Source organism: Vidua chalybeata, chromosome 6 (assembly GCF_026979565.1).
Source record: "Vidua chalybeata isolate OUT-0048 chromosome 6, bVidCha1 merged haplotype, whole genome shotgun sequence".
In the NCBI taxonomy this organism is placed as follows: domain Eukaryota; kingdom Metazoa; phylum Chordata; class Aves; order Passeriformes; family Viduidae; genus Vidua; species Vidua chalybeata.
Window position 1 is genome coordinate 53,339,722 of NC_071535.1, and position 27,462 is coordinate 53,367,183.

The following is a 27,462-nucleotide window of genomic DNA, read 5'->3' on the forward strand; positions in this document are numbered from 1 at the left end:
ATTTACCAAAGAAAAGCTAGGAAGTTGCAGCAGGGAAGTTTCAGATTGGATATTAGGAAAAATTTCTTCACTGAAATGGTTATCAAACACTGCAACAGGCTTGCCGAGGGCAGCCCTGGAGGGATCTAAAAGTCATGTGGATGTGACACCTGGGGACACAATTTAGTGCTGGACTTTGAAGTGCTGAATTGGACTCAATGCTCTTAAAAAATGCTTAAACTTTAGAATTGCTTATAAGTGCCATTTTCTGCAGCCTTCAGAGACAAAAAAAAAAACCAAACCAAAAAAAACCCAAAAAACAAAACTGAAAACCCCAGAAACTTGAAGCATGCCATATTTGTATTCAAAGACAACAGTGTGAAAATAATGGCCATGTCATTTTCTCAATCTGTTTCTTCTGGTAATAGTGGTTCACTGAAAATTTTTCTTCCCAATCTTGCCTGTTCTTCTGCTTTACTGCCCAACTTCTGTACCTCCTTAGAATAAGTCCCAGAAGGAAGACTACTACTTTGTGAGCAGTGGGGTTGTTAGTAAGCTTTGCTGAACAGCTGAAAAGGCCTGGAGCTCCAGTTGCATCAGGCAGGAATAATTTGATGCCCACAGCAAGTCAAAATCACAGAATGGAACCACAGCTTTCTTTTTTGTACAGTTGTGGCTTAAAAACAGAATATGTTTAGCTCACAATAAGTATTTTTAGATGCCTTTAACTGAAAATTAGTTGTTTTCACACTACTTAAAGGTAACCTCTAGGACATATTGAAGACAAGTCACTAGCAAGAGTCAGTAATTCACAAAGTGACATCTTTATGGATTAGCTCTTCAGTTCCTTCTTTGTGCCCACTAACTATGCCTGCCAACCTGTGCAAGGAGTATAGCTGGAAAACATTCTCTCAGGAGAAATACAGAGAAATTCTCACCATTCTTTCCCTGACCTTTCCACTCTGGCATTGCTGGTTCTCGCACTACTCACAGTTCTCTCTCCCCCCCACTTATTACAACATTCCTCTAAGTTACATAAACCATCAATGGTACTGAATCAAGTAATTTACTGCTTGTACCGAAACATTTTGCTCAGTGTGCTGTGATCATCTGTAGTGTAAGTTAGAATGTTATTTCACAGCCTGCTGCCCCACCTGTAGGGGAGCCTTTTGGAAAGAGAATTACACCTGACATTTTTCCCTGGGATGCTGTGGGGAACTCTTGTTTCACCCCCAAAAATGGTCAAGGGTTTATTTTTTCTTAAGCATGTAGTGACATCCTCAAAATCAATCACTGCAAAGAGATCTCTATGATACAAATCTGTGAGCTGCATATTATTAGTACAGTCTTGATAGTGGCTAAACTATGACACATAGAAGGTGACATTCTCTGTTAAAGACAATCTGAATGCACAGAACACCTAAATTTTATGTTGTCCCATTACACGTTTGCTACGAAAAAGCTGGCCTTTTCCTTCTCAGAAGGAACATAAAGTCCTTATTTTTTGTATTTGAGAAGCTGAAACAAAATGTTCTCCAGCTAACAAAAAAGCCCCATATAAACAGATCTGGACAGGAACAGAAATACACAGCACTGTCAGTAACTCTGTTCAAGCACACACCTGCCCTGCCTCATGTCTGCCCAAGGAGACACCCACTGAATCCATTAGGAATGTGAATATTGCTACATTTCTTATGTATCCTTTGTATTCTGTGGTCCTAACACAATTATAAAAGGCTCCTAGCTTTTGATGGCTTAATAGTCTGCATTGTTAATTTTTTCCCTATTATTCAAATATACTACAGCACTGTCGTATTCATTTTCATTTTAATGCAAAGCTACAAAAAACATTTGACCAACTGATCAAAATGTAAGTATTCAAGTTCTTTTAGCTTTAGTGTTTCAGTATTTACATGGTAATCTTTGTAGGGAAAAAGAGTTTAAAATCTTTAAAAGCATCAAAAAGTAGATAAGCATGTTTACAACAGCAAGAATTAGCAGAATTGTTGGTATAGCTGAAAAAACCTGTGTAAAGACAGAATTTGGAAGCATTGTTTAACTACTTGAATAAGCATTGTATTTCCCCTACACTTGCTATCAAAGATGCCTTTTATTATTTTCTATAACATTACTGAACCTGGCCTGATTCTCAGATTCAGTAAGGCCCAATACTGACCATTTAATGAGATGAAAAACAGCTATCAAATCACTGGCCCAGAGAGTCGACTTTATATTTTTTAATCCCCAGTGGTATAAAAAAAGTGCATTATTGTCTTAAACTGAAGATTTCAACTACAAGATTTCCACTGGCCTTCACAGTAAAGCAAGTTACAGAAGGTATGCAACACAGATAGGACAATAGATTCTGATCTCTAACACAAAATTTAATCTGGCATTAACAAATGCACAAAACTGATGTGGCCCACTCTATATGGGCCACATATAAACTCTATGTCATGAAAAAAATATATTTTATTTGACGAAATTCCCTCTAAACCTGCAGCACACTTAAATGACAAGCAGCAGCTACACATAGACATTTTAGGATGCTCTGCTGCAGCACCATCTCCCACATGCTAAGTTTGCCTTCATGCTGATCTCTCATGTGCATTTTAATTTTAAAAAAAGAAGAAGTAATTCATTACTGACAGAGCAAGCTCCTAAATTTCAGCATCACAGTTTGACTTTTTCATTATGTTCTTTCCTTAAACCAATAAAAATAAGAACACCAAAAGGGAAGATATGAAGAGCAGAAATGTGATCCCCAATACAAGTGTTGACAAAAAAAAAAAATCATGCAAGGAAATAACTGTGTATCTTTCACAGAAATAGGGGAAAGGAAAAAAGGAGAGAGAAGATAGTTTCCGCTGTTTCAGACATGCTTACTTCCTTTTCTTTTCCCTACATCTTGAATGCCTCCATTCACAGCCCATCCTCATGTAATTTCAATATTATTTTTTAAAAAAGAGAAAGAAATACAAAGAAAGAGAAGAAAAAAGGAGAACAGAAAATATTAGCTATCTGACCAAAGACATGATTAAAAGACAAGTACTGGGTTGTAGCCTAAGTGTATTTTAATCTGACAATCCATCTCTTCCCCGGTTTTATCTTGTATAACTCTGCTGCATATTCAGTACCATAAAGCACTGCATAAAAATCCCAGTTTATGAGTACATGTTATAAATTAACACTGTATTTGAGACAACCATCTCAGGCAATTGTCTCTCAGTAGAGCTCCTTTACAAACAAGACTTGCAGCTATTCTCAAGTGAATGAAACTAGCAACCATTAGCTTTATAGTTTTAGCTAGAGAAAGGAAGGAAAAAACAATATTGATGGCAAGAAAAATCTGCACACAGATGCAGCTGTGCAAGAACATTCCAGAAAAGCATTGCATACATTTAGTTTCTTTCTGCACTCATCTTTTCAATAAGCAGCCTATGAAGTTTATAATTACCCTACCTAAATATGGGAGCAATAATTCAGTCACTTTTTTATGGTCATATATTCCTGCCCAGGAATACATATAAGCCTACACGCTGAATAAGAAGTAAGGGATTTATCTGTAGGTGACTTATGATACAAGCAGACAAGTAACAAAATATGAGAGCCTGGTACTAGTATACAAATCTTTAGTTACACAAATTAAGGTTTTTAAAAGGTTTCACATATCAGAGCTCTAGGCAGGCAGGATGATGTACCAGATGCCTGCAGCCCCAATACAAACCAACAAACACTCCTGGACATGGAAAGCTCCACAAAAACAAGGTCAGCAGTGGTATTTTATATAAAATCCGCCCATTCTTACATCCAAAAAACCTTTTTCCAAGAACTGACAGACTTTGTCCTTCGAGAATCTGTTTGGTTATTAGCACAGACTCTTTCTCAAGGCAATGTGGTTCACTGGGTGAAGTGGCCCTTCAGCCCATCTGCTCTCCCTTGTGCTCTTGGCTCACAGCACACAGGAAGTCCCTTGTGTCAGGTTGCAGACTTCACTGAAGTTTTACTAAAAACATTGTCCAGCTGTCTCTGGAGTGAAAGTCTGAACAGCTTTATCTGAGCCACTGGAAGTCCAAGAGGCCCTCAATCTTCAGCAACCTGCCTTTTGGACAACAAGAGAACAGTTCACACCTCCCACTGCCTTCCTCTGCATTTTACACACTGGGTTGAATTGAACACAATCACAGAAATGCCCTGGTCTGATGCTGACATTGTCAAACTTCAGATGCCACAAGCTGAACTTAGAACGCTAGAAACAAGTTCACTGCTAGTTTCTTTCATGGGTTTAAATAAAACCACTGAAGATATGGCTGCTCTTCATTCGGCCTCTAAACCTGCAACATGAAAAAAACATACCCAGAGGAATTTCAATTGGGAAAGTATTATTTTGGAAGATGGTAAGTATGCATTTGAAATACAAAATTCTACATAGACATACATGCACTTACACACACCTGCCCACTGTGTAATATTTAAGATGCTCCTCCCATTTTTCCATAATTTAAGGGAACAAATTTATAAATGAAAGAGAAGAGAAGGAAGAAGAGCAAGCAGTTTGTGGCAGTCATAGGTCACTTTTGCAATTAAGTAAATGATCATCAGAAACCATCACACTGAGATGCTCATAATGCAGTGCTGAACCTTTTACAAGACATTGTTCTATGTGACAGCTTTTTCAGAAAGCCTAATATACAAACAGTCCTGGGAGAATGCAGTATTTTCCTCTCTCTTGCCTCATACTTGTTTTTAATTTTCTGATGTTCCAGACACAGTTCTTACCAAAAAAAAAAAAAAAAAAAAAAAAAAAAGTGTACTGGTTTTAAGCAGCATTCTGTACCAAACGAAACAAAGCTATGGCTCCACCAAAGGTTTGATATTCACTAAATAAATCTAAAAGCAGTTTGTTTTCTAAACTGAAACTGCAACTTTTCACATTTTTGTTGCAAAGAAAAACATGAGAATTTTCCTGCCAGTCCATACAGATTCTCTGCACAGAGGCAAAATCTGACATATACTGAATTCTTTTTCACTCTCATGCTCACATTAAGAACTGATTTCACATTGTATGATGTAGGGAAGGAAATGAAAATGCAAATTCACACAAGAAAGCCAGACAAAGAAGAATCTTCATCTGCATTAGACAACATAATGTTCCTTTCTGGACAGTGTTGGAATATTGTGTACACTGTCCAGCTATCAATCTTACTTCCACAGCATTGTCCTCTTTATCTCTGTCATGCAGCAACATATAAAAATCCTAATATTCCTAAATACTTAGAATATCTAGTTAACTGAAATGCACATGGCTATGTAATTTTGACATTAAAAAAACCCCGTAAATTAGCACACAAAAGAAAAATATCCAACATTCAATACTTCATTTCTTACAAGAGCTGATCTTTAATTCATCTTAGAGGGACTGATTTACAACATGACTTCAGCTCACCTGTCCAGGTTCCCTTTAAAACCAAATCTTGGGCTCCAGAAGGAGAAATGTGATTTTGGGAACATTAATTTTGGTGCACATACTAGGCAGCTGATCAGAAGTTTCTTTGAAAAAACTATAATTACATTTCTAGTGAAGCCACCATACTGTCAGAAATCACCAACCATAATGTGCTATTTTTAAATCACTGGTTTAAGCCAATGGCTTAAACTATCCTTGAAACCAGTGACCTCAACACTAAATTAAGCTCATGCTTCAAATAGTGTACATCACAGCAGTGGAGGAAAAACTGCAGATTTCTAGTTCACTGACATATGTAATATTAAACAAATATATATAAAAAAGGCAAACCAATTTATTTTCATCTTTCCCTGACAAACAGGTAGATACATATGGATCCACAGTGAGTGACCTCCCCACCAAAGGCCATTGTATATAACAGAACAGCCACAGTTTGTTAAAGAAACAAACCCCACCAAAAAAAAAAAAAAAAAAAAAAAAAAAAAAAAAAAAAAAAACCACAAAAAAACCCAAAAACAAGTAACATTGAATATAAGCTTTCATTCCTGATCTTAAATTTCAGACAGAAAGGAATTTTTAAGTCCCAGCAGCTGGAAGCAACATGAAGAAAACCTGTGCATTGAAGTGCTTTTTGAAGGCCTGTGATATGAGGATACTGAATAGCAGAATTTCACAAAAAAACAGTTCAAAGAGATGTTTCCTACCACATTTTTGATAGGGAACAGGCATTCCTATGTCACTAAGAAACTCAGGCTGGCAGTGGGCTTTGTAACACAGATTTATTAGGATTAATGGCAGGTAGCAAGGACAGGTGTGTAACAGTTACCAGCCACCACACAAAAAAGGTAACAGGCCAACAGCTGAAATCCAATGGATTCCAGGAGATGGCTCATTTAGACACTGCTGTCCATCACACTTCTTTTGTACTTTTGAATCAGTGTTTTTACTGTCATGCTGAAACCCAGCAATGAAAAGCAATGCTGTTTTCAAGTTCTCCCAGTATTTGCAGATTTCCAGAAGCAGCACCTCCCCTCCTTATCACCTTTCCTGCACAGTTGGAAGAGTCCTTAGCTGAATTGGCAGACTTGAAGGTATTTTACCCATCAGAATGAGCTGGCTAAATGACTAAGACAATATTTCTCCATTACTTTCACCTGAGCAGCCACAACAGTACAACTGAGTGCTTCATATATTTCCAAACCAACTTCGTAACAGAAACTTGTTGCACTTAGAGAAGCTTGATTTGAAAGAGCTTGAACAAGAGGGACCAGGAATTGTGTCCAAGTACCACATAATCAGGATTGCCATCCCATCTCTGACATTGTCAAAGGCACCGCTGGAACCATGATAGATGCTTTGGTTAAAAAAAAAAACAAGTTTTCAAATTAAATAAAACACATCTTTTTCCTGAAAATAGCTTGAAAAGAATAGCCATGCACCTTACCATCCACTCAGATATAATTATGTCCACTTTTTCCAAAGGCAGATCAACTTCCTCAATTCTTCCTTTGACTAACGTAATAATCTTTTCAAGTTTATTTAATCTGCAAGTCAAAACATAAACAAATTTGTTTCTATTTCCAATTTATGCTGTCAAGAGAGATATACTGACATCTCTATTTCGCATTCTTCCTCTCACAAACTTTTTGGTTTAACTAATCAAGAAGCACTAGAATGTACTATCCCTCAGTTTTATTTCAGAGGGAACATTTCCAAGTAGCTAAAAATTGCAGCCGATTCAGTGCCAGGAGAAGATGGCAGGCAGTACATCTGTATACCTCCAACGTGCCGTGCATGCAAATAGGCAAGCTTCAGAAACCAGAAAAACAGAGGAGACAATTTAAAACTGCTGGTCCTCTTTATTTAGAACTTGCTTGTCTCCATTTCTCCTCCTCTGACCTCCACAGCAATCAGAGCCTACTCACCACACCAGGACAGCAATGGAAATTAACTTCCTTACAAAGCTGTTTTGCATGACTTGGTTTTTTATTTAACCAAACCAGCTGCAAAGTCACTGAGAACAGAGCTTCCCTCTAAATCAGTACTACAGTTACTGCACAGTTAAGGCACCCTCCCCACTGTGATTTGGGCAAAAGCACCTGCATTGTTCAGTACCTGCAGTGATCAGGGATTAGCTCACATGCACGTCATAATACAACCACCCTGCGTAATGAGGGAGGGACTAGGACAGGACTACAGGTTTTGAAACAAGAACTGCATGATAGTGAAATTAGTAAGTGTGTAAATGCCTGAAATGTACTGCTTTTCTTCTTGGCAAACCATATTGGTCTTTCTTGCACTTATCTTTATTACCACAGCTGCTCTTACAGAGGGGCAGAAAAGTATTCTCACCACAGAAATTTATCTTCCCACCGCAGTTCTTATCTCTGCCCCTTCCCTCCCTCTCCTGATATCTTACTCTTACATTCTGTCTGGCTTTCAATGCAGACCAGTAATGACATTAAAAATTCAATCTAAGAGACAATGGAAGAATGATCAGTATGAAGGGAGGGAAAGGATAAGGTCAAAGGGCTCCTTGAACACTTGGGCTCTTGCAAAGACAAATTAAACCCTCTACACATGACAGTCTTCTGTTAGAGAATAGCAGTTCATTACTATTATCATATTTAATGCTCTAAACAGAAGTAAAATCAGAAGTTCAAAGTGAGGAATGTTAAAGAGCTACCACCCACAACAATAATTTAAGAAGGACTAAAAGAGATCTAAAGATAACTTCCTAAATGACCACATCCAAGACCATGATTTAAAACAACAAAGGAAAAGGATTCATTCACTACACACTTGTTTTTAATTAAAATGTTTTAAAAAACCCAAACCAACCAACTTAGTTTACACACTGTAGGAAAACCTGAGATGTTATTTAGGAAGTCCACTTCAACCTTCTATTCTAGTTTAACAGTGATGAATGACAAAAATTTTACAGGGACTATTCACAGCAAGAAAAAGAAAAGGCAATAATTGAGTTTAAAGTAAGTGTATTTTTAAGGCTACTCAGGCTATGTATTCTGGTTCACTTACAAACATGGGTTGCACTGTTTCTAGTAATTAGCATGCTAGAAATTAACTTGAATTCTGGGAAGGACAAAAGCATAGAGCACACACTTGAATCACAGATGGAAGCGCGCCCCAACAGTCATTTTTTAAGCTACAGAATTGTTTAGTGTTCCAATAAATATCTGTTATTCCATTGCAACTTTGTCAGCTTTATTCCTTTAGGAAAAGTAGCTTTAAACAGACAAATATAAATTGTTTTGATGTGAACTGCACACTTTAATGTGAATTGCATCTTTTATAGCAGAAAATACTTATAAATGTGCAGCCTTACTGATGACTTGCTGCATACTTCAAATGGCAATTCATCACTCTTAAGAGTTTAAGAGTTTTGATTCACTGCTTTTCTTAGAGGCCTGCCCTTCTTCTCCCCAAAGAATAATACATATTGATTGTTAATTTTACTCTCCCCTTAGTATAAATAACACTCAAAGGACTTTGTGCACTTGTTGAAAGTTATAACAGCCCTAAATTTGTAATCTAGTACATCAGATATAAAACACTATTTCACATTTGTAACCATTCTGAAGATGTCCGGAACTCAGGGGAAAAGTTCTCTTTAAGGAATGAGTTCTTGTGCCAGAAAAGTATTTAAGTCAAACATGCACTTAAGGCTTAACATGGTGCTTTTCCCAAGCAGATATTTGAGTAATTTTACAGCATCCAAGTGTGCAGTGCTGCACCACCAATGTGTGAGTGGCACCTAACAAATTCTGCACAGACAATATTACTTCTGTGCCACTTGAGCTTGCAGAAAAAAAACTGTCACTCCCAAATTCTTCACTGTCTACCTGGATTTTATTTTCACAGTTGCTCTTACAAAATCAACCTAAATGAAAAAACATACAGGCTTCAGCTATCAACAGTGCACATGGACACACTCCTCCTACTTCATCCCAGGAAATCCTTTGTAAGTCTTCAGATGTCATTGCTTGATTTTTACATATGCTCAGCCTCCTAAATATTGTCCATAGGCAAATTAGTGACATGTGGAGTGGATAAATGAATGAGGAGATGGGTCTAGACCATAATATTCAAGAGCTGAGAGGAGGAATACAAATCCTAACTGGTAGCCAGGTACCAGAGGTGTACCACAGGGCTCAGTGCTAGTCTGATACTAATGAACACCTTTAGAGACCTAGCTGGACAAGATGCACCCTCAGCACTGCTGAATTAGGGGAGAGCAGATGACAGAGTAGGCCTTTTATTTTCTGTAACACAGACAAATTATAGAAATTATTTTAAATTCCTATAAAAAAACCCAGAAAACTAACAACCACAACTTCTCCTACCTAATGATGTCCATGGCCTGATAGATGATTTCAGATTGGTCAACTCCAATCACCTTCTTGGCACCTGCTTTGGCAGCAAACATGGAGAGTATTCCAGTTCCACAGCCAACATCCAAAACCACCTGAAAGGAATAAATGAAAGTAAAACAATCTTATTTTCCTTGCTATGATTTTTCTACACTTCTTTCTACATCAGTGAGATACCATATTCCAACAGAAGGCATAAAGTCTTACTGTCACATGCAGAGATACCCAAGTCAAATTGCAGTTATAACTCCACCTTTTCGAGGCAGACAGTGAAGCCCACTAATTCCAGCTGCAGATTAACCCAGTCACATGGGAAACAACAGCAAGCAATTATGTGGGAAACACCTAAAATGTTACGTGAAGAGGAAAAAAAGGAAATTATAGACTGAGCAATTTGAATCACTGAATCACTAATAACTGAACTGAGAAAACATATTCTAGCTGCAGTTTTTAATTAAAAGTCTGTTCAGATAGTTTATTTAGGAATCCTCTGCCAGACATAGTCACACTGCCTCAAAACAGCTATGGCTCAAGATGACTAAAATTTAAAATGGTCACTGGCACAGTTTTAACACCTGGAAATATTTTCTGTTTACCACTATTTATAATCAAAATAGAGTGAAAAAAAATCCAGTTAAGATGGAATCCCTAGAGTTTTCATGAAACAGTGAATTTCACCACTACACCTGGAAAAAGTATACCATAAGATCCATGGAAATGCCTGGGTTTTTGTATATCACATATCAGCTACTACAGGAAGACTGAAAAGTTAAAAAATGTGAAGCAACTAAGAAAAGAGTACCAAATTTATGACGAAGTGGAGTTGACCTGCCAGCAGTTCTAAGCTTCACAGATATTTTACCAAGTAGCACTTCTCAATCCTTGCTATTGTAACAATGTATTTCTTGTAACTGCTGGAAATTCTCAACAGCTAAAAACCTAATGAACGCGTCACAGTAGATTTTTAAACTGAGTTCCAGGCTTGATGTTTTCACAGAATCACTGGCGCTGAAAGGCATTTCTGGAGATGCTGAAGGTATATTTTACTGCACTGGACAGATCATCAATGATCTTATTGTTGGACTCATATCTGATATAGCTGAGTTTTACTAATGGTGTTAAAAAACTCACAGCACTAAATCCAAAAATGTTCTGAAGTCTGAAAATCAAAACAAGTTTTCTAAACGCTATGTAAAGCCACTCATATCAGGTACAGCATTTAAGCATGAACAGAACTGTAAAGAAAAAACTTACTTTCCCATTCATAAGACCTAAAAATGAAAGTACAATTTACAATACACATAAGTTAACAAGAACACTGAGTCAGAATTACCAGTCATAGCAAGAATTTATTAGAAAGGAAAGCTGATTTCAGTCTCTTCTCCTTACAGCACAGAGTGCCGTAAAACCTACCCTCACAGCTTTCATTACATTAAACAGTTTTCCAAAGAAGGCATCAAATCCCTCACTAATCAATCCCATATTTGAGAACTATAATCCTATTTTACAAAATATTTCAAAAAATACAAAAAATAAGGCAATAATGCATCCTGCTGCTGATACACTTTCCAGCTTATCAGCTACTGGTCACTCTTGCTTTGGCACAAGAAAACCTTGCATTTCACCTGACAAAGAGCAGCAAATACTGGAATGCTCTGTATCTCAGGTCTGCCTGCCTTCCTTGTGTACAGTTCTACACATTCTGAGGATGGACACAGAACAACGATCCTGAAGCCAGCATGAACAAAACCAGCTGTTCATCCTTTGCTTGTTCTCTAGCAGCATAAGGGAGCTGCTGCTGTGGTGGTCTGGGAAGCAGTGATTGAAGCACTGACTGCCACCTGTCTCTGCAGAGCCAGGTGGAAAAATCCTGGAAACAGACTAAAAACCATCAGCATTATGACCTTTTACAGAAGCTTGCGTAGAGGGAAGGGGAGTTGTGGATAGATTTACTTGTTCCACCTGCAAATCTTTTGCAGCTATGTTTCAAAAGGAGTCAACTCCACAACTCGGAAGTTAAGTGAGAGCATGTTATGGCTACAGAAATCCCTAAACTGAATCTGTTGGAGACAGGAATAGAAAATAGAAATCAATATTCTTGCAGCTGCTGAAATCTCACACCCTCCAACATCACCTAACATTTCACCTATGGTAGTTAACAAAATCACTGAGCCATGACAGCTGGAAGTCACAGCCAAAAATAAACCACTGAGAAAGAATCATCTTGATGTACAGTTGCATGAAAGAGAGCAATCACCACAAATTGGAAAAAAATCAAAACAGACACCACTTTGGACAGCTGCCCTGGTCACTTAAAAACCCAGATGGAACTCATCTAGCCTTAGGCAGGGGATGGGATGGAAAAGAGGCACTGGAGGAAAAATACAGAAGCTGGAATATGTGTGAGGAAAGGAAAGACAAGCGGAGTGATCACCAATTAGCCTAAGGACAAGGATCTACAGCCCACACATTCTTGCAGCGATCACATATGGCCTCTCACCAAAGACCTGGAGCAGGTGGACCGGTGATTTCACTACACCACAACACACTACAGCTTCACATCCTCCTCTGCAGTCTAAGCAAAACTGATATCCTACTTTCAGTGATATCCTCCTTTAAACTCAGAAAAACAGGAGGCCAGAGACTTTCACCAATTAAATTCATTTCATCAATGAACAACAGTAGGACAACAATTTAAAAGCTTATTTTATTCCCTGAATATGGCACTGATGCTTGCCTCAAATTTCAGTCTTACAACATAAACTAAGCATGGCAACAGTACTTTACTAAATTATTTTTCCACCCAAAAATACTCTCATTGTAAAATGGACCACACTTCCTTTTACTGAGTACAGCCACCTTCACTACTCCTGCCAGGTAATCTGAATTGTCCCATTCTCATCTCAAATACATTTGACAGGTTGCAAACAAAGGCAGCAAGCAGGATTTGTTCAAGTTTTAATAATTTATTTTGAAAGCTAAGATAGAAAAAACAAAATGGCTGAATAAAATATGAATAATAAACAAACCTAGATACTCTGTTAACATCTATCACCATGCAATCACACCTCTTTAGTGTCCTAAAGGTTAGTGAATATAAAAATTCAGCTCTTTGAACAAGCTCCTCCCAAACTACCTCACAATTGTCCATTCAGAAAAAACCAAAAAGCTTCAGTATGTATTTTCCAGGGAGAAATACCATAAGGGAGTTCTAGGAAATGCACTATCAGACTTCTTATCAATTTTTAATTGTTATCAAATTTAAGGGAAAACAGCCTTTGGAATTTTCACTCATTAGTATGGTCCTGAGAGCATTATACAATACATTAAGTTAATCAAAGTGTCCTACACAGCTCCTTCAGCAGAAGTCTGTAACAGATGTCACTTCAAAGTCAGGTTTCTGCAGAAAACTTCATTTATTCTCCATAACAATGTATCAAGAGAAAGCCACATCACTTGGCCAGACACTCAAGTCAAGCAGGACACTAGTCACATGGGTCGGGGATACTGGGAACTCAAAGCAATTGAGATTCTGTCTTTCTGTTCAACCTCAACACACCATGATGGGTTTGGATACATCATGAATTTGAGGTAACCTTGATCAAAAAACTGCTGCAGAAACCACGTTCAGAAATTGGTTTGTAGATGTTGTGATACTTGAGCTTTTCTTCAGAGAAGTTGAATGCTTTTATAACAGTGTAAAACTGCCTAAGCTGTTTCCTGAGCATGGGTATCTACTCCTGGAACTGAAGCAACATTGACTCTAGCAGTTACTCCATGTTTTGTTTCAAATGTTCCCAGTGTGTCCATACAGCACAGGAGACACATTATCAATCATGAAAAAATATGTTCCACAAGGCCTCACGTTTTGTGTAACTTCAGACCAGTCTTAACCTGCGAAAACCTGCAGTTATCAATTTTAGGGGCATCTGTGAAACTAAATTTCCCTCAGGAAAGTTTTCTTTCCTTTACTGATACTTCTGCTTTGTTAGATGAGCTGCCCACCTATGCAGACACCTGGCAGCATAATTCTACAACACTTTTGCTTGTTCTCTCACTATAATCAAAGAGTTTAGAAATGTTTAGTAGAAACAGGCTTGTGGCATGAATTAAGGCAAAAAAGGGAAAAAAACTATTTACTATTTTTTTTTCTGCTATAGTTGCCAATTGAAAACTAAGGTAAGACATACAAGGAATAGGCATTATTAAACACTGAAATACTTTCTGTCAGGACAGAACTGTATCTCTATCATCTCTCCTACAAAGAAAGGCTCAAAGGACTGTTCAGCCTGGAAAAGAGAAGGCTTTGGGACGACCTAATTCTTGATTTCCAGTACCTGAAAAGAGCCTAAAAGAAAGATGAAGAGAGACCCTCTACAAGGGCGTGGAGTGACAGAACAAGGGGGAATGGATTTAAATGAAAGAGAGTAGGCTTAGATAGGATACAAGGAAAAAATTCTTCCCTGTGAGGGTGGTGAGGCCCCAGCACAGGTTGCCTAGAGAAGGTGTGAATGCCCCATCCCTGAAAAAAACCATTCAAGGCCAGGTTGGATGCGGCTTTGAGCAACCTGGTCTAGTGGAAGGTGTCCCTGCCCAGGGCAGAAGGATTGGAACTGCATTATCCTGCAGGTCCCTTCCAACCCAAACCATCCTATGATTCTATAAGCCCAAAACACAACAAACTCATTAGAAATAGCCAGCAGAAATACAAAAGACAAGAGGATTATTACTGTACAGGGGTCACAACCACTGTAAGATCCTATCAGTGAAATCCCTCCTCACTGCAAATGAAGTACTAGCTCACAGTTGCAAGCCCTTTAATAATAACCACCCAGTCTGGAGACACAAAACAGCACTAATTCAAAAAAATCAGTTCCACATGAATTCTTTCCCAGCTCTAATTACACAGGGCTTCCAGGACGTTTTTACTCTATCGGGCATACATAGAAATTCACTTAATCCTGGTAAAGAGCCCTCAGAGAGATTCCACCTCATATCCTTGACAAGAGAGGCTCAACTTCACCCGGCCAAGATAATTAATGAGTTCCCTGCCACGGCACACAGCACAATGACAATAGAGATCACCACTGCTCTTATCAGCACACTGCACCCTCCAGCAGCTCAACAGCTCTCCACCACCTAATAAAGCCGGAGCGCATTAGATCAAATCCTGGCACTGCGACTCTCCATTCCCAGAACTAGAGAGTAGCTAATCTGCAGGTTTTCTACCATTTGAGACAAAATAAACCACAGAAATTACTGGATCATCTGAGCAGTTGTACCCACCTTGTCCTTGAAGATATGTGGGTTTTGATAGATGAAGTCACGATAGCTCTCCGTACGGACTTTATCCTAGCAGTCAAAGAACAAAGAGTGTTCACTTTTCTACTTAGGTACAGCATAAAATTCAAAAATGCTGAACAATTTGCTTTTCAACTTGGCCTACAGATGCTTTGTACATACTGTACTTACATGGGCACGGCAATCATGACACTTCTGTGTGATAATATTGCAGAATTTACTGCAGAAAATGAAGACAGTTGCCTCAGCTGGAGGAAAAATAAGGAACTATTTTATGGTTTCTTGATTCTGCCTTTTCTTTTGAATGTTTCAAAAATCTTAATACCTGTTCATCACTAACTAGGAACAGCAGTAACAGAGTGACAATATTATATCAACTTAAACAGAAACCAACTTAAATAGAAAATTGTGAAAATTTGAATCATAAGCTCATAAAATGTTTTGCATCATTTGGTTCTCTGATACACCTGTGACATGGAGATTTCTGTAAAAAAAGTTACGCATCAAATTAACTTGGTTTTATTTCTGAACAAGCTGCAGATTTGCAATCCTGATGACATGCTAGTAGTTAAAGCTATATAGCCCATTTGATGAAAGTCCAACACAGTAAATAAGTTTGATTGAAATGCAACAGGGCCAGAGAAGCTGGAATATTTTCAAGCCTAGAACAAAACATATATAGTATCTTAGTATAAAAAAGCCCGCAGCATAGCTCAGTTTATCAGCAAGGTAATCTATTAAAACATTGATTCTCTTTAACATGCATCAGCAGGTACACAAATTGACAGCCAAGTATAGGTTTTGGAGTTGCTGTAGCAGTTCAAGTGTTACAGACAAATAAAAAATCAGCAATTTTTTGTCTAGTGCAAAAAATGCTGAAGTGTAAAATCCCAGTACTTTAATCAAATCTAAGGGATTTTTCTACTGCAGCAAGTTAAGAATTTCTAGAAACAGAGAAACAAATTTTCTACAGTGAGAAAGAACAAACTCTATTTTAATAAAAGAACAAGATCAAAACCAGTGATGGGAACATTTTTATGATAATAAAAATTCTGGAGACAAAAAATTATTTTGAGGCTTGAAAATCCTAAAATCCAGCTCTCTGTGTAAAAGTACTATCACACACACAACCCAAAGAAGCAGCTGGGGTTTATTTTAGAAAATTCTGCTTTAAAATCCTACAAAATTAACATTAATAACAGAACCATGACCCTTTAAAACCATATTGGTTTGCTATGATGTTCAGAGCAACTATTTTTAGTACTTCACTTCTATTGCAGTATATAATAAGATTTGCTGGGAGGACCAAAAAAGTTTAAAAATAAATAATCAATTGAGAAAGCAGCCAGCTGGAAAGATTTTAGCCTTGCATCCTGCCCCACACATGGTTTAAGCACTGCTCTAACTCAAAGCAGTTGTAGTCACAGCCAAGCACTTTGGCTCTCTATTCACCAATCCCCTTCTCCCACTTAACTTTTCCATGTAATGCTTTCCTGGTTTAAGTAAAATGGTAAAAAAAAAAAATTAAGATGACAGCCAAGAAATTCTCAAGTAAAAAGTTAGAACAAGGGAAACACAGTGACTCAGCAAGTGTGAAGTAACAATATTCTTGCTCCATCTCTGAAGTATTTGCTGAAAAAAAAAAAAACCCAAACTGAAACTTTGTCTTACCACTACCAGGCTTAAGGACAAAAAAGGTTTCAAGACAGAACAGTTTCAGAAATGGGCTTACAATTCAGACAGCAAGACTGCTTTCTTAAAAATATTCATGTAGTAAGCCACTATATTTATGTAAATAAGGTAAACAGGAAAAAAAAAATCAAAGTGAATGCCTAGCATAAAGAAAAAATTTCAATGTGCACACAATAAAAGTAATCCTTCTATGTTTTGGAAAGTCAAAAGTCCTCTTAAAAGCATTCTGACAAACATACCTTTAAATCAGTAAAATACAATTTTGTACCAATCTCCTTGTGCAGAGATGCAGATTTACTGTAAGCTTTATTTGCCAACAAAAAGGCTTCCTCATCCTATAGCCTATATTATCTCAAATGACAGCTTTATACAGCTGCAAAACCAAACACCTATCATTTTTATTTATCTACAAGTTACATTTCAGTTGTATTTCTACAGACGATACATTTCAGAAAACATTCTTCTGCTTCTGCTGGTATCTCTGTGCTTCTGTAAAATCTCCTCCCCTTAATAACAACCTCACAGTCACACTACTCTTAACACATATTCATGTGTATTTCTGCACTGGGGCCACTAAATGATTTACAAACCTGAAAGCTTTATATGCCAGCTGCAGGCACGAAGTCACTTCACAACTCTGTATTCTGCCTCGACTTTAGACAGGAATTTTTATTTATTTATGCCCTAAAATTATAAAACTGCTTATAACTCTCACAACTATGACATTTCCTCTGAAATGAAGCATTAAGACATTTTCATTTACAGGTTAATTTTAAGCTGTTGGGCTTTGTGCTTGTTTTTTCTTATTTTGAAGTAAAAGGGCATACATCGGTTTGCCTTTGAGAAGTTTTAAGCATATTTTTTTTTAATCTTTAGCATATGATAGGAACTGCTCCAGCATGTTCATGAACGTGACAGTTCAATGTCATGTTATCAATACAGTGAACCGTGCACAAGTAACATTTTCTGTTTACCCAGTGCAAGAGAAAACCACAATATTTGAGAAATGGTCTTGCCTAACAAATTTCAATTATAAGGAAAATGTAAAACTAAAGAAAAATGTTCACCATCTGTACTATGTTTTATCCTTCATGTTTTAAACACGCAGGAAAAAGCTGCTTTTGGCAAGGTAGGGCTGTGACACAGGTATTGTACTATCAAGCATAACTGCAAATGTTTTTCTGTTCCTAATGCTTCCCGTAAACAGAACTTAAACAAAGGAAATAAAACTGAAAAATGATCTCTTAGCCTAACTACCACCAGAAAACCTCTCCTGCACAGAAAGAGTTAAAAATGCAGCTGCTCTGCAGTATATTTATGGGCACACAGCCCACTTCATTCCATCTCTCCTCTTTAGTCCTACGAAGATGCAGTGGCGATGACTTTCTGACCTTTAGCATCTCCTCGTGTATCCCATAATGCCCATAGGAGCTGAAGTAAACGCCATCCTCGTCCTCCTGAAGGTCTGCAATGGCGCTGGATGACGAGCTGCTCCTGACATCTGTGTTCATCACAAAATCCTGAGCAAATTGTCTGTAATCAATTTGAAATATACCCTTGAGATGTGTTTATGGGACCATGAAAAGGAGGCTGGGCAGGGAGGAGAAAGGGCTTGGGAGAAGGAAGGAAGGAATCCAGGCTGCCCAGGGGCTGGGCAACAATGGGAGCAGCTTTAGGTGTGCACATCCTCCCTCTGCAGGCTCCTCGGGGCTGCTGCAGCGCTGGACTCCCTCCAGCACCCTCCGGCAAGCCCAGCTTTCTGCTTACAGCAAGCAACTATCAGCAGTGAAATACTGAAGGATAGTTTCTATTTTTAAGGCAGAATTATCTATTTTGCACTTGCTGGTGTAAAAGCCAGCACTGCAGCATCAAGGTGTTTCAGGCTGCGTAACACAGATACAGACTCAATACAAAGAGCACAAGAACTGCAGCCCACACAACACTGGGTGACTACTGGAAGGGAGAAGGAAGCATTTTAAAACTGAGGCATTTGGGTGAAAAGAAAAAAGAGCTTAAAATTCAATTTATTACTTGAATTTTATGCTGCTTATTTTCCCTCCTCCCTGGTCTTGCATTCTTTCAACACATAAAGAATGGCTGAGAGAATTGGGATTGCTCCGCCTGGAGAAAAGAAGCCTCCAGAGTGAACCCACTGTGCCCCTTAGCTCCTAAAAGAGATACAAGAAATATGGACAGGGACTTTGGACAAGGACAAATGGCTTTTAAACTCAAAGACTGTAGGTTTAGACTGAATGTTAGGATGAAATTTTTTACTGTGAGGGCAGTGAGGCCCCAGCACAGGTTGCCCAGAGAAGCTGTGGATGCCCCATCCCTGGAAGTGTCCAAGGCCAGGCTCGATGGGGCTCTGTGCGACCTGGGAGGTGTTCCTGCGCATGGCAGCGTGTTTGGAACTGGATGAGCTTTAAGGTCTCCTCCAACTCAACCATTCTGTGATTCCACGTTCTCATTTCTCAAAGCAGGTTTGAAGACAAAATACACAAATCAAGGGGTTTATAATGAAAACCCCTAACAAGCAGATCATACTATACCCACAATGAAGTGAAAAAGCAAACACACTTCAGCCAGACAATATTCCTCCAAGGTCTACAGTCCAACAGCAACAAAAGCTGCATCCTAGACCACTCCAAAGTCTCTGACACTCACCTTTAACAGCAATCATACTTTCTTAAATGGGAACTTCACATATAGAAACTGTAGGGAACAATCTCATTACCAATACCCTCCTTATAGAGCAACAAAACAAAAATACTATTTCACTCCTGACATTTCAAATATTTCCTTGCTCAGTTAGTTTGGATGGGGAAGAGAATATAGTAAGGGATTTTGTACTGGAATTTTGTCAGTTTCAGAAACTTCCTATGTTTGTTTACACAGAAATGGTCTTGATCTTATTTTTAATATTGCTCTTCACCACAGTACTTTGCATTTTCTTTACTTTTACACAAATATCTACATGATACAATTTTAAACTTTCATAAAATGGATTCTATGACATACAATTAAGTATAATTACCATTGTGTGAGATTTAAATGATTTAATTCAAAATTATTTAAGCCAATAGTTCCTCTAAGGTATGCATGCAACAGAAGCGCCAAAGAAATTCCAAGGACAGAGCTGTCCTGCTGGCTTCTTAATCAAGAAAAAAGATAAATAAAAACAAAAGCCATCACCTCTAAAGAGGTGACAGATTAAATATCTCAGCATAGACAAGCTGTGCTCTTAAATCTCTAAGTTACATCTAATGCTACAGGTGATCTGATTTATAGAAATGTTACTGTCGTTATTTCACAGAGGTTTACCTGAAAGGGAGCAGTTGATATTCTGTGGAATAACCTCCAGCACAAACCACTGAACTACAGCATTTAGACTACTGCAATGCAACTGACTCATCTGTCCATAATTTAAAACTGTGCTGCTTCATCAGATTTACATCTGGCTATTTTTACTGCCAGCCAACCCCTGCTGAATTGAAGAGGTTGCATTGAGAAAGAAAAATTAAAGGCTCCCTCTTACAAGAGCAGATAACTTGATATACTAACTTCAAAACAAAAAAATCTATAAGCCTCACTGAAGTTTAAAGAGCTCAACAGAAATTGCTACTGATAACCTGCAAGGGTTTTTTTGTTTTAAATGAAAATGAATAGAACATAAAGAAGGCAAAAAGAGACACAGAAAATACCCCAAGTTTTTGAAGCACAATGACAATGACAAATTTTTCATTCTTGCTGTTTATGATCAATTAAAGCAAAATGGATACAGAGATAGCAGAAAAGCACTGTGTGCTGTAAAGTACAGTTTACAAAATTCAAACTCACCTGAAGACAAAACTGATCCTTGTTGACATAAATAATTGTTCACAGCTGAGAGGATTTGAATACATTAATATATTTTGGTGTACTTAGCTACCTGTAGCTCCAAGTGCATACTGTCAAAATGTACAACAAACACTCAAATGTATTTTACAACACAAGGGATTTTGGTGATTTACTTCTCACACAGAGAACATCAATTATTTTTCCAAGTCTCTTAAATATAATTTCAGTTCCTCAGTGCCCAGTCAGTGTGATCTCGAAATATCATGCTTGTAGGGGATTTAAATGAAGCTTATATTTCTGTCTTATCCATGTTATCTGTCTTATCTCTGTGTTATCCATGAGCATCATCAATCGATATGCAGACCTCAAGATTCAGAAGTAGCTACAGGGATGTCCTGACTGTATATTCTTACTACCCTTATCTGACACCAAAAACAAAAGTAGCTGAAAAAAAGCTGACTTATTAATTTCACTGAGAGTTTTGCCAAACTGTAAATGAACTCTACTAACAACTACTGTTTGAAGCCAACTCTGAACATCTCTGGAGTCCTGTATTTAATTTGCCAATCTCTCTCTTCTCCAGTGTGTGTATCCTCAGTGTTTAAATTCCTATCTAAAGAACTAACAGAAAGGTGTCTCAAAAACAAAGAGTAGTCTGAAGGAAAATACCTGCTTCTGGAGTGATGTGCTTGCTTAGCTCTCCTAAGCATACTTTGTTCTTTCAATCTGTGCAGGGTTTTGCGCAGTTCTTACTAACCATCTACAAGACATTTACTAACCATCTACAACAGACAAGTCAAACCTACAGTCCCACCCCAAGGTTTATTTCATAGTTACATTCTATTACTTCCTTCAATTTCTTTTTGTCTTTGAACATGAACATCTCATCTAAAATACATCAAATAAAAACAGCCCAAAACTTCAGTTCAGACACTTACTTCATTTTCTGAAGATCATCTTGTGCTCTAGCCAAGGCTGCTTCTGCAGCTCTGGCTCTCCACTCTGCATGTTTTAATTGTTCAACGAGCACCGTGGTATCACTTAAACCATTAGAAGGCAAAACTTTTACAGGTTCACAAAGATCTTCTATGTCTAATGAAACAGAGAGGAAAAAGGATACTTACCAATCACATTTACAATCTGTTCACAGCACATCATAAACACTTCATGCTATTTCTGTCTCTGGATGCTTTGTACAAGCTAGTTGTTTTACAAAAGGCATGACTGAATTTGACAGGGCTAACTACAAACACAAGCCCAGGCAGAAGAAGCAAATATGCTAGAAGCAAGGTCTAAGTTAGGACAAATAAATCCAGAATTTGGACCTCCTTAAATACCAGTGTTTGATTATTTCTAGAAGAGACATTTTGTTTAGATATAATTAAATTAGATACAATTAGTACATGGACTTTCTCAGATACATAAATCGAATAACAGTGACAATGCTTCACATGTCACGAACTCTGTCAACACTACATTTACCCCACAAAGCAGGAGTCATACCAAAGCAGTTATTTACCAAACTGAAGCAGGAGATCACCTTCCAGTTCTGGTTTCAAATATTCCTCTCCTTCCCAAGGCAGTGGGCTGCTGAGAGAACTCAAATAGGCTCCAGTTGGTTTCTACACAGGAGAAGGTGTACACTAAGTTTCTTTGAAAACACCGGCCCTACAATTTCATTCAAGAAAACAAGGCGAAGATGTGTTCTTTCACACAGTAAAATATTCACACAGAGTATTATTGAAGGAGCTTTATAGCAAAGGCTGGGAAAGCCCAGGCAACTCCAGGATCAAGGAATTCTGTGCAAGCAGTAATGCACAGCACATTGACAGATATTGAAGGATACCTGCAGGATTGCACTGCTCTCAGGAACCAAGTTCACTCAGGTGTTTGGCTAATCAATAAATCCAAGATATTAATCCTGTCAGGTGTTCTTACATGAACAGTGCTGTAGGAACAGAATTCAGAAACACTGTATTGTCTCTCCTGTTTGCATCCAGTTAATACTTGGTTAAGAAAACAGAAGTCAGTTTTGGACTCCAGTATTTGCCTTTCTGTGTTTACTCTATACAGTTATGCATTAAATAACTACTTGGGGATTTAAGATTTGAAGACTGAAGTAAAAACTACTTAGTAAGGTAAGATGGTATTGAGTTTTAACCTAAACTTTTAGGGAATAATGAAGGAACAAAGTCACAAGACACACAAAATAATGAAGGCCTATCTTAAAACTAGATTCCCATTAGCTTTCCTGACTCAGGCATCATTTTAGCAGAGTTTTAAGTTCTGTAACTTAAGGGATCATCTATTCTCCTTACTAAGTAGGGGCCTGGCCAGCTCACACCCTCAGGAAAGGCTTTTACAACAACACATGCAAGGACTGAGAAACTTCAGTTCCTGAGAACTGAACCCATTTCTGAAGTGAGACAGCAGAGTCAAAGGCCAAAAAAAACAAATAAAACAAGATGATACTACACAGCATGCAGGCTTTATGCAAATCTCAACATCCCCTTCTGAAAACAAACGTTCACATTAATTTAATATATTTACAACTAGAACAGCCTCATATCTAGATAAACAGATCAACAGCTACTTTAATTACCATGATTTTTTTTCTAAAACTTCAATACAAAATCTCACGCAATTATTAGAAATGGGCAAACTGAAAGCACAGCACTATTCTCCAGAGTCAGAACACAGAAGTCGTATGTGGCACACCTACCTTTAATCTGACAAAGTTTATTAGTTTAATGTATCCATAAAAATCGAGTCCTGAGTGAGGAAAAAAAAAAAAAGGGAGAGCATTTGTATTACAGAAAAGACCACATGTTTTACAGTTATGTGAATACTAATTACCTGTTCAATTGGTAATTGTTTCAAACTTCCCCTTGGGTGTACATCACTATCTAGAGCACTCTTCCTATCTTAAGTTTGACATCTACGTTTTTCTTCTCTTTAGGACTAACCCAGGAAATCCTCACCCTCAGGGCAAATACATTTACCACAAATTAAGAATGGAACACATCTAAATGGGAACTGTGGACAGGGATTTCATTCATTTGGCAAGCAAGTACATCAGGACAGCCATTCTTATCTCCTACCAGCTACCTCACTGACATTTTTAGGCTGCTGTGCTCCTGTGTTCATATTCTTAGCTTTCTGCTTAAAAGAATGTAAACTGATGCTACTCATCACGAATACCTACCAATAGATTTAAAATTGCCACCTTGGCAAAAGTAATACTAGTTTAACTGTGTTCTCTCCCCAGGAACAGCAAAGATAAACCCAAAATACTTTCTGTTGGATTTTAGACAGAAAACAGACCAGCCTAGATCTTACAATATATAATGATAGCTTCAAGTGAGAGCCAACCTTAAACTTGACTAAAAGGAATTTAACAGACATGGGAGGGGGTTAAGCCTTCCTGTGATCATCTGAAGGACACAAGCCACAGGGCTCTGCTAGATACTGAGCCCAGAAACAGCATCACTGGTCAGGCAAGCGCTCCCAGCAGATCAGATCAATCATGCAGCATCTGGTTCAGGTCAATCAAGTAGGCAGTGAGGAATCAGCACAAGCCAGCAAAGATCAATCTCACTTTTGTCACTGGTTTGAGAGCTTTACTGGTAGAAAAAGCACGCAGGAAACAGCCAGCATAAAGAACATGTATAAGCATTTTTCTACAATAGCTCATCTTATTCAATCTTGGAAGCTTCAGCTGCGAACCAGGAGATCAGTTACAAACAAATTAATATTTGCAATTTATGTTAAATGAGATACTCATACACAAAAGGAAACAACACATCATGAAAAAAACTTACTGTGTTTCTGGATCACATCACTAACATCAAACTGATGCTCTGTTTTGCAGTGGGAGAACACAGCTTCAGCAGAACTAAACAACCTGTAAATAACAAACCATTAAATATGCAATATCGACACATTAAGTTCTAACTTATGAGTGCTATATGCTCTGTTCTGACTTACTGGGCAATTCAGAACACATTTCCTACCAGGCACTGGCTCACATGCTTCACAAAGCTTTTACCTTGTTTGTCAAACATTTTGAAACAAAAGCCAATGAACACAAAAAATTTGTTTGACAAAACCACAGATCCTGTTAACTTCCAAACACTGAGAGCAAAGCCTGTTAAACCTGAGATCTAAAAACCACACCAACACAAGGTGGGTGGGGCAGTTTGATCGGCTCCATCGAAATAAAAACTCTCACCTCGATACCGGCGATCGGGAAAAGATGAAAAAGAAAAGGAGAAGAACCTCCATGCTGCTTCAGCACGAGGGAAGCGGATTACCACGTTATTCCCTCCTTCAGTCTGAATCTAACACACCCTTGGCTCCACAGAGGCCGTGTATGCGATCAACAAGCTACAGAGCGAGGCTACAGAGCAGGGATTCCCGATCTCCCTCTCGCCGGCCGAGCCCGGGCGCTCGCAGCGCACCAGCGCAGCGCGCTCCTCACGGGGCCGCGCGGGCCCCGTCCCCCCACCTGTCGCAGAAGAGGCAGCGGGTCTGCTGGGCCACGGCAGCGCCGCCGTCCTCCTCCTCCTCCTCCTCTTCGTCCCAGTCGCCCTCGCCGTCGGACAGCTCGGGCATCTCCTCCTCAGGATCCATGTCCCGCCACGGCCCCGCGCGCGCCGCTTCCGGCGGCGGGGACGGAGCGGGGCCGCGCGCGCCCCCTGGCGCAGCCTCCAGCCGCTGCCGTTGCCGGGCTGGGGGGCCGGGCCGGCGCCATCTTGCGGGAGAGAGGGGCAGCGGGACAGCGGGACCGAGGGACAGCGGGACCGAGGGACAGCGGGGCCGTCCCTCGGCATCGCCCCGCACGGGAGGGCGTTCCGTGTTCCAGCGCGGAGCAGGAATCCCGACGTCCGCGCTTGGCAAGCGCCCGGCTTTTGGTGTCTCGCAAACGGCGCGGCTGCCATGGGAGGGTTAGAGGGAACAGCACGCCCTTTTAAATGTCGGCTTTTAAATAAGGTTTAGCGACTGACAGAACCGGAGAGTCACAGAAGCAATGAGGTTGGAAAATCCTCTGAGCTCATCGAGTCTGACCTGTGACCAAACACCACCTTGTCAACCAGACTGCCCACAAAACTCGGATTCATTACCCGGTGTGCAACAAGCCAATAACGCACACTCGAGAGATGTCGATTATTTATTTCAGAGTTGCACAAGCCTGGGTGGTATTCCACAAATAAAGCACACAAACGATCATAACTTTTATTTATATGTTATACACTATTTACACATTTCAGCAAAGGAATTAGTGTCCATGGGCTACAAGTTACATAGTTCTCTTATTAATTAGTATTCTCTTATTAATTAATATTAATAGTCTTCTATTGGTTAAAGATTCTCCTCCTTATGTTGTTAGGCTGTGTGCTCAGTCTTTATTTGCGTTGGTGGTTTCTTGGGTAGGTGTGAGTCCATGATCTTCCCCCTCTGGACTCACCTATTACCCAGCTGGAACTGCTTGCAGCACAGTTGCTGAATTGTCTTTATTAGTTTCTTCTTTATTTCTCTCTCTGCTCTGAGAGGTTCTGACACCCAGAGAAACGCTGCCTTTAACCTTCGCCCATGGAGAGGACTTCCAAGACTTCAAGATAGACTAGAGTCTACAAAAGTGTGAAATCGATAATAGAGAGTAGTCTGGTTTGTCACTTGGGTGAAGAAATTTAGGTTTTGGGATTTTTAGTATGGTGTACATAGGAAGCAAGATGGAGGAATTTGGGTGTAGTCCGTCTCTTCTTCTTCATCTACTCCATTTTCTGCAGTGTTGGTGGCACATAGTGATTGGTCAAGGAAAGCACAGTGCAGAGGTTACGTGGACAGGCAAGGGATGAGTTATTGGTAGATAAGTAGAAATAATGTACATTTTAAGAATTAATTGGCTAAAACCACTTTAAAAGACCTTGAAACTGTACATTTCGGGGCCATTTTGCGGTGCTTTTCCAGTGCGGTGAGCCTGTAGTGGACAGCATGCGAAACTTTAGATAATAATAAACAAGGAAGTGAAGACTGAAAAAGTCCCATGTGTCTCCTTCTTCCTGGCACAGAACTGTTACAGGAGGTTTTCCCCCGATTTGGGGAGCCCCCAGAAGGGCCCAAGGTAAAACAAACATTGATAGGGGTTCTGCCATAATACTGGGGTCCTCATAAATTCTGCATTCTTTGTGTCAACTATCAGGGGTACATCCTTCTTCCCAAGCTTTAACCTCCCCCCAGGTCTGAGATCACTGAAGCATTTCCAAGCCCTAAACCTTAGCAAGGTAATTCTACTATCAATTAATTTGATTTCTAACACCTGGAGATCCCTTAGAGCTTGTTAGTGGTTCTCCCACCAATAAGATCTCCCTTCTTGTTGGTTAGGCTTGAAAGTATGCAAATATCAAACATTATAGCACATCCTTTCTTAAGGAAATTTAATTTTGCAACAAGACCATGGCACTAAGTGCTACATTCAGTCTTTCCTTAAACACCTCTAGGGAGAGTGACTCCACCACCTCCCTGGACAACCCATTCCAATGTCTAATCACCCTTTCTATGAAGAAATTCTTCCTAATGTCCATTATAACTAATATCCTTTAATGATACCTCATTAAAATGCAAAAGCTAAAGAGTGGTTAAAAAACTATATAGAAAACCAAAGCTTGAAGCTTATCACTTGAAGACCACAGTTAGCACCTGACGTTCCAGTTGGGTTACTGAAGCTCCTTCATTTTCTCGGTATTTTGTACCTGACAGAAACACACATCTCTTCAGCAATAAACAGTGCTGGTT

At 39.0% G+C, this 27,462-nt stretch overlaps 1 protein-coding gene across 2 annotated transcripts in view; it reads right to left on the reverse strand.

The window, feature by feature from the left end:
- The window catches only part of PRMT3 (protein arginine methyltransferase 3), a 56,632-nt gene extending 30,033 nt beyond the window's left edge, over positions 1-26,599 (reverse strand). The window contains exons 1-9 of one of the 2 annotated variants that reach the window (XM_053946438.1): positions 25,175-26,599; positions 24,489-24,571; positions 23,390-23,439; positions 22,187-22,289; positions 21,606-21,759; positions 18,222-18,363; positions 15,124-15,189; positions 9,811-9,932; positions 6,891-6,990 (exon numbers count right to left, since the gene is read on the reverse strand). In XM_053946438.1, the coding sequence (XP_053802413.1) occupies positions 6,891-6,990; positions 9,811-9,932; positions 15,124-15,189; positions 18,222-18,363; positions 21,606-21,759; positions 22,187-22,289; positions 23,390-23,439; positions 24,489-24,571; positions 25,175-25,299 (945 nt within the window). In that variant the 5' untranslated portion in view covers positions 25,300-26,599. Of the gene's footprint in view, positions 1-6,890; positions 6,991-9,810; positions 9,933-15,123; positions 15,190-18,221; positions 18,364-21,605; positions 21,760-22,186; positions 22,290-23,389; positions 23,440-24,488; positions 24,572-24,898; positions 25,107-25,174 lie in introns of those variants that run through there. The other variant, XM_053946439.1, reaches the window with a different exon arrangement.
- Between the last annotated feature and the right edge of the window lie 863 nt (positions 26,600-27,462).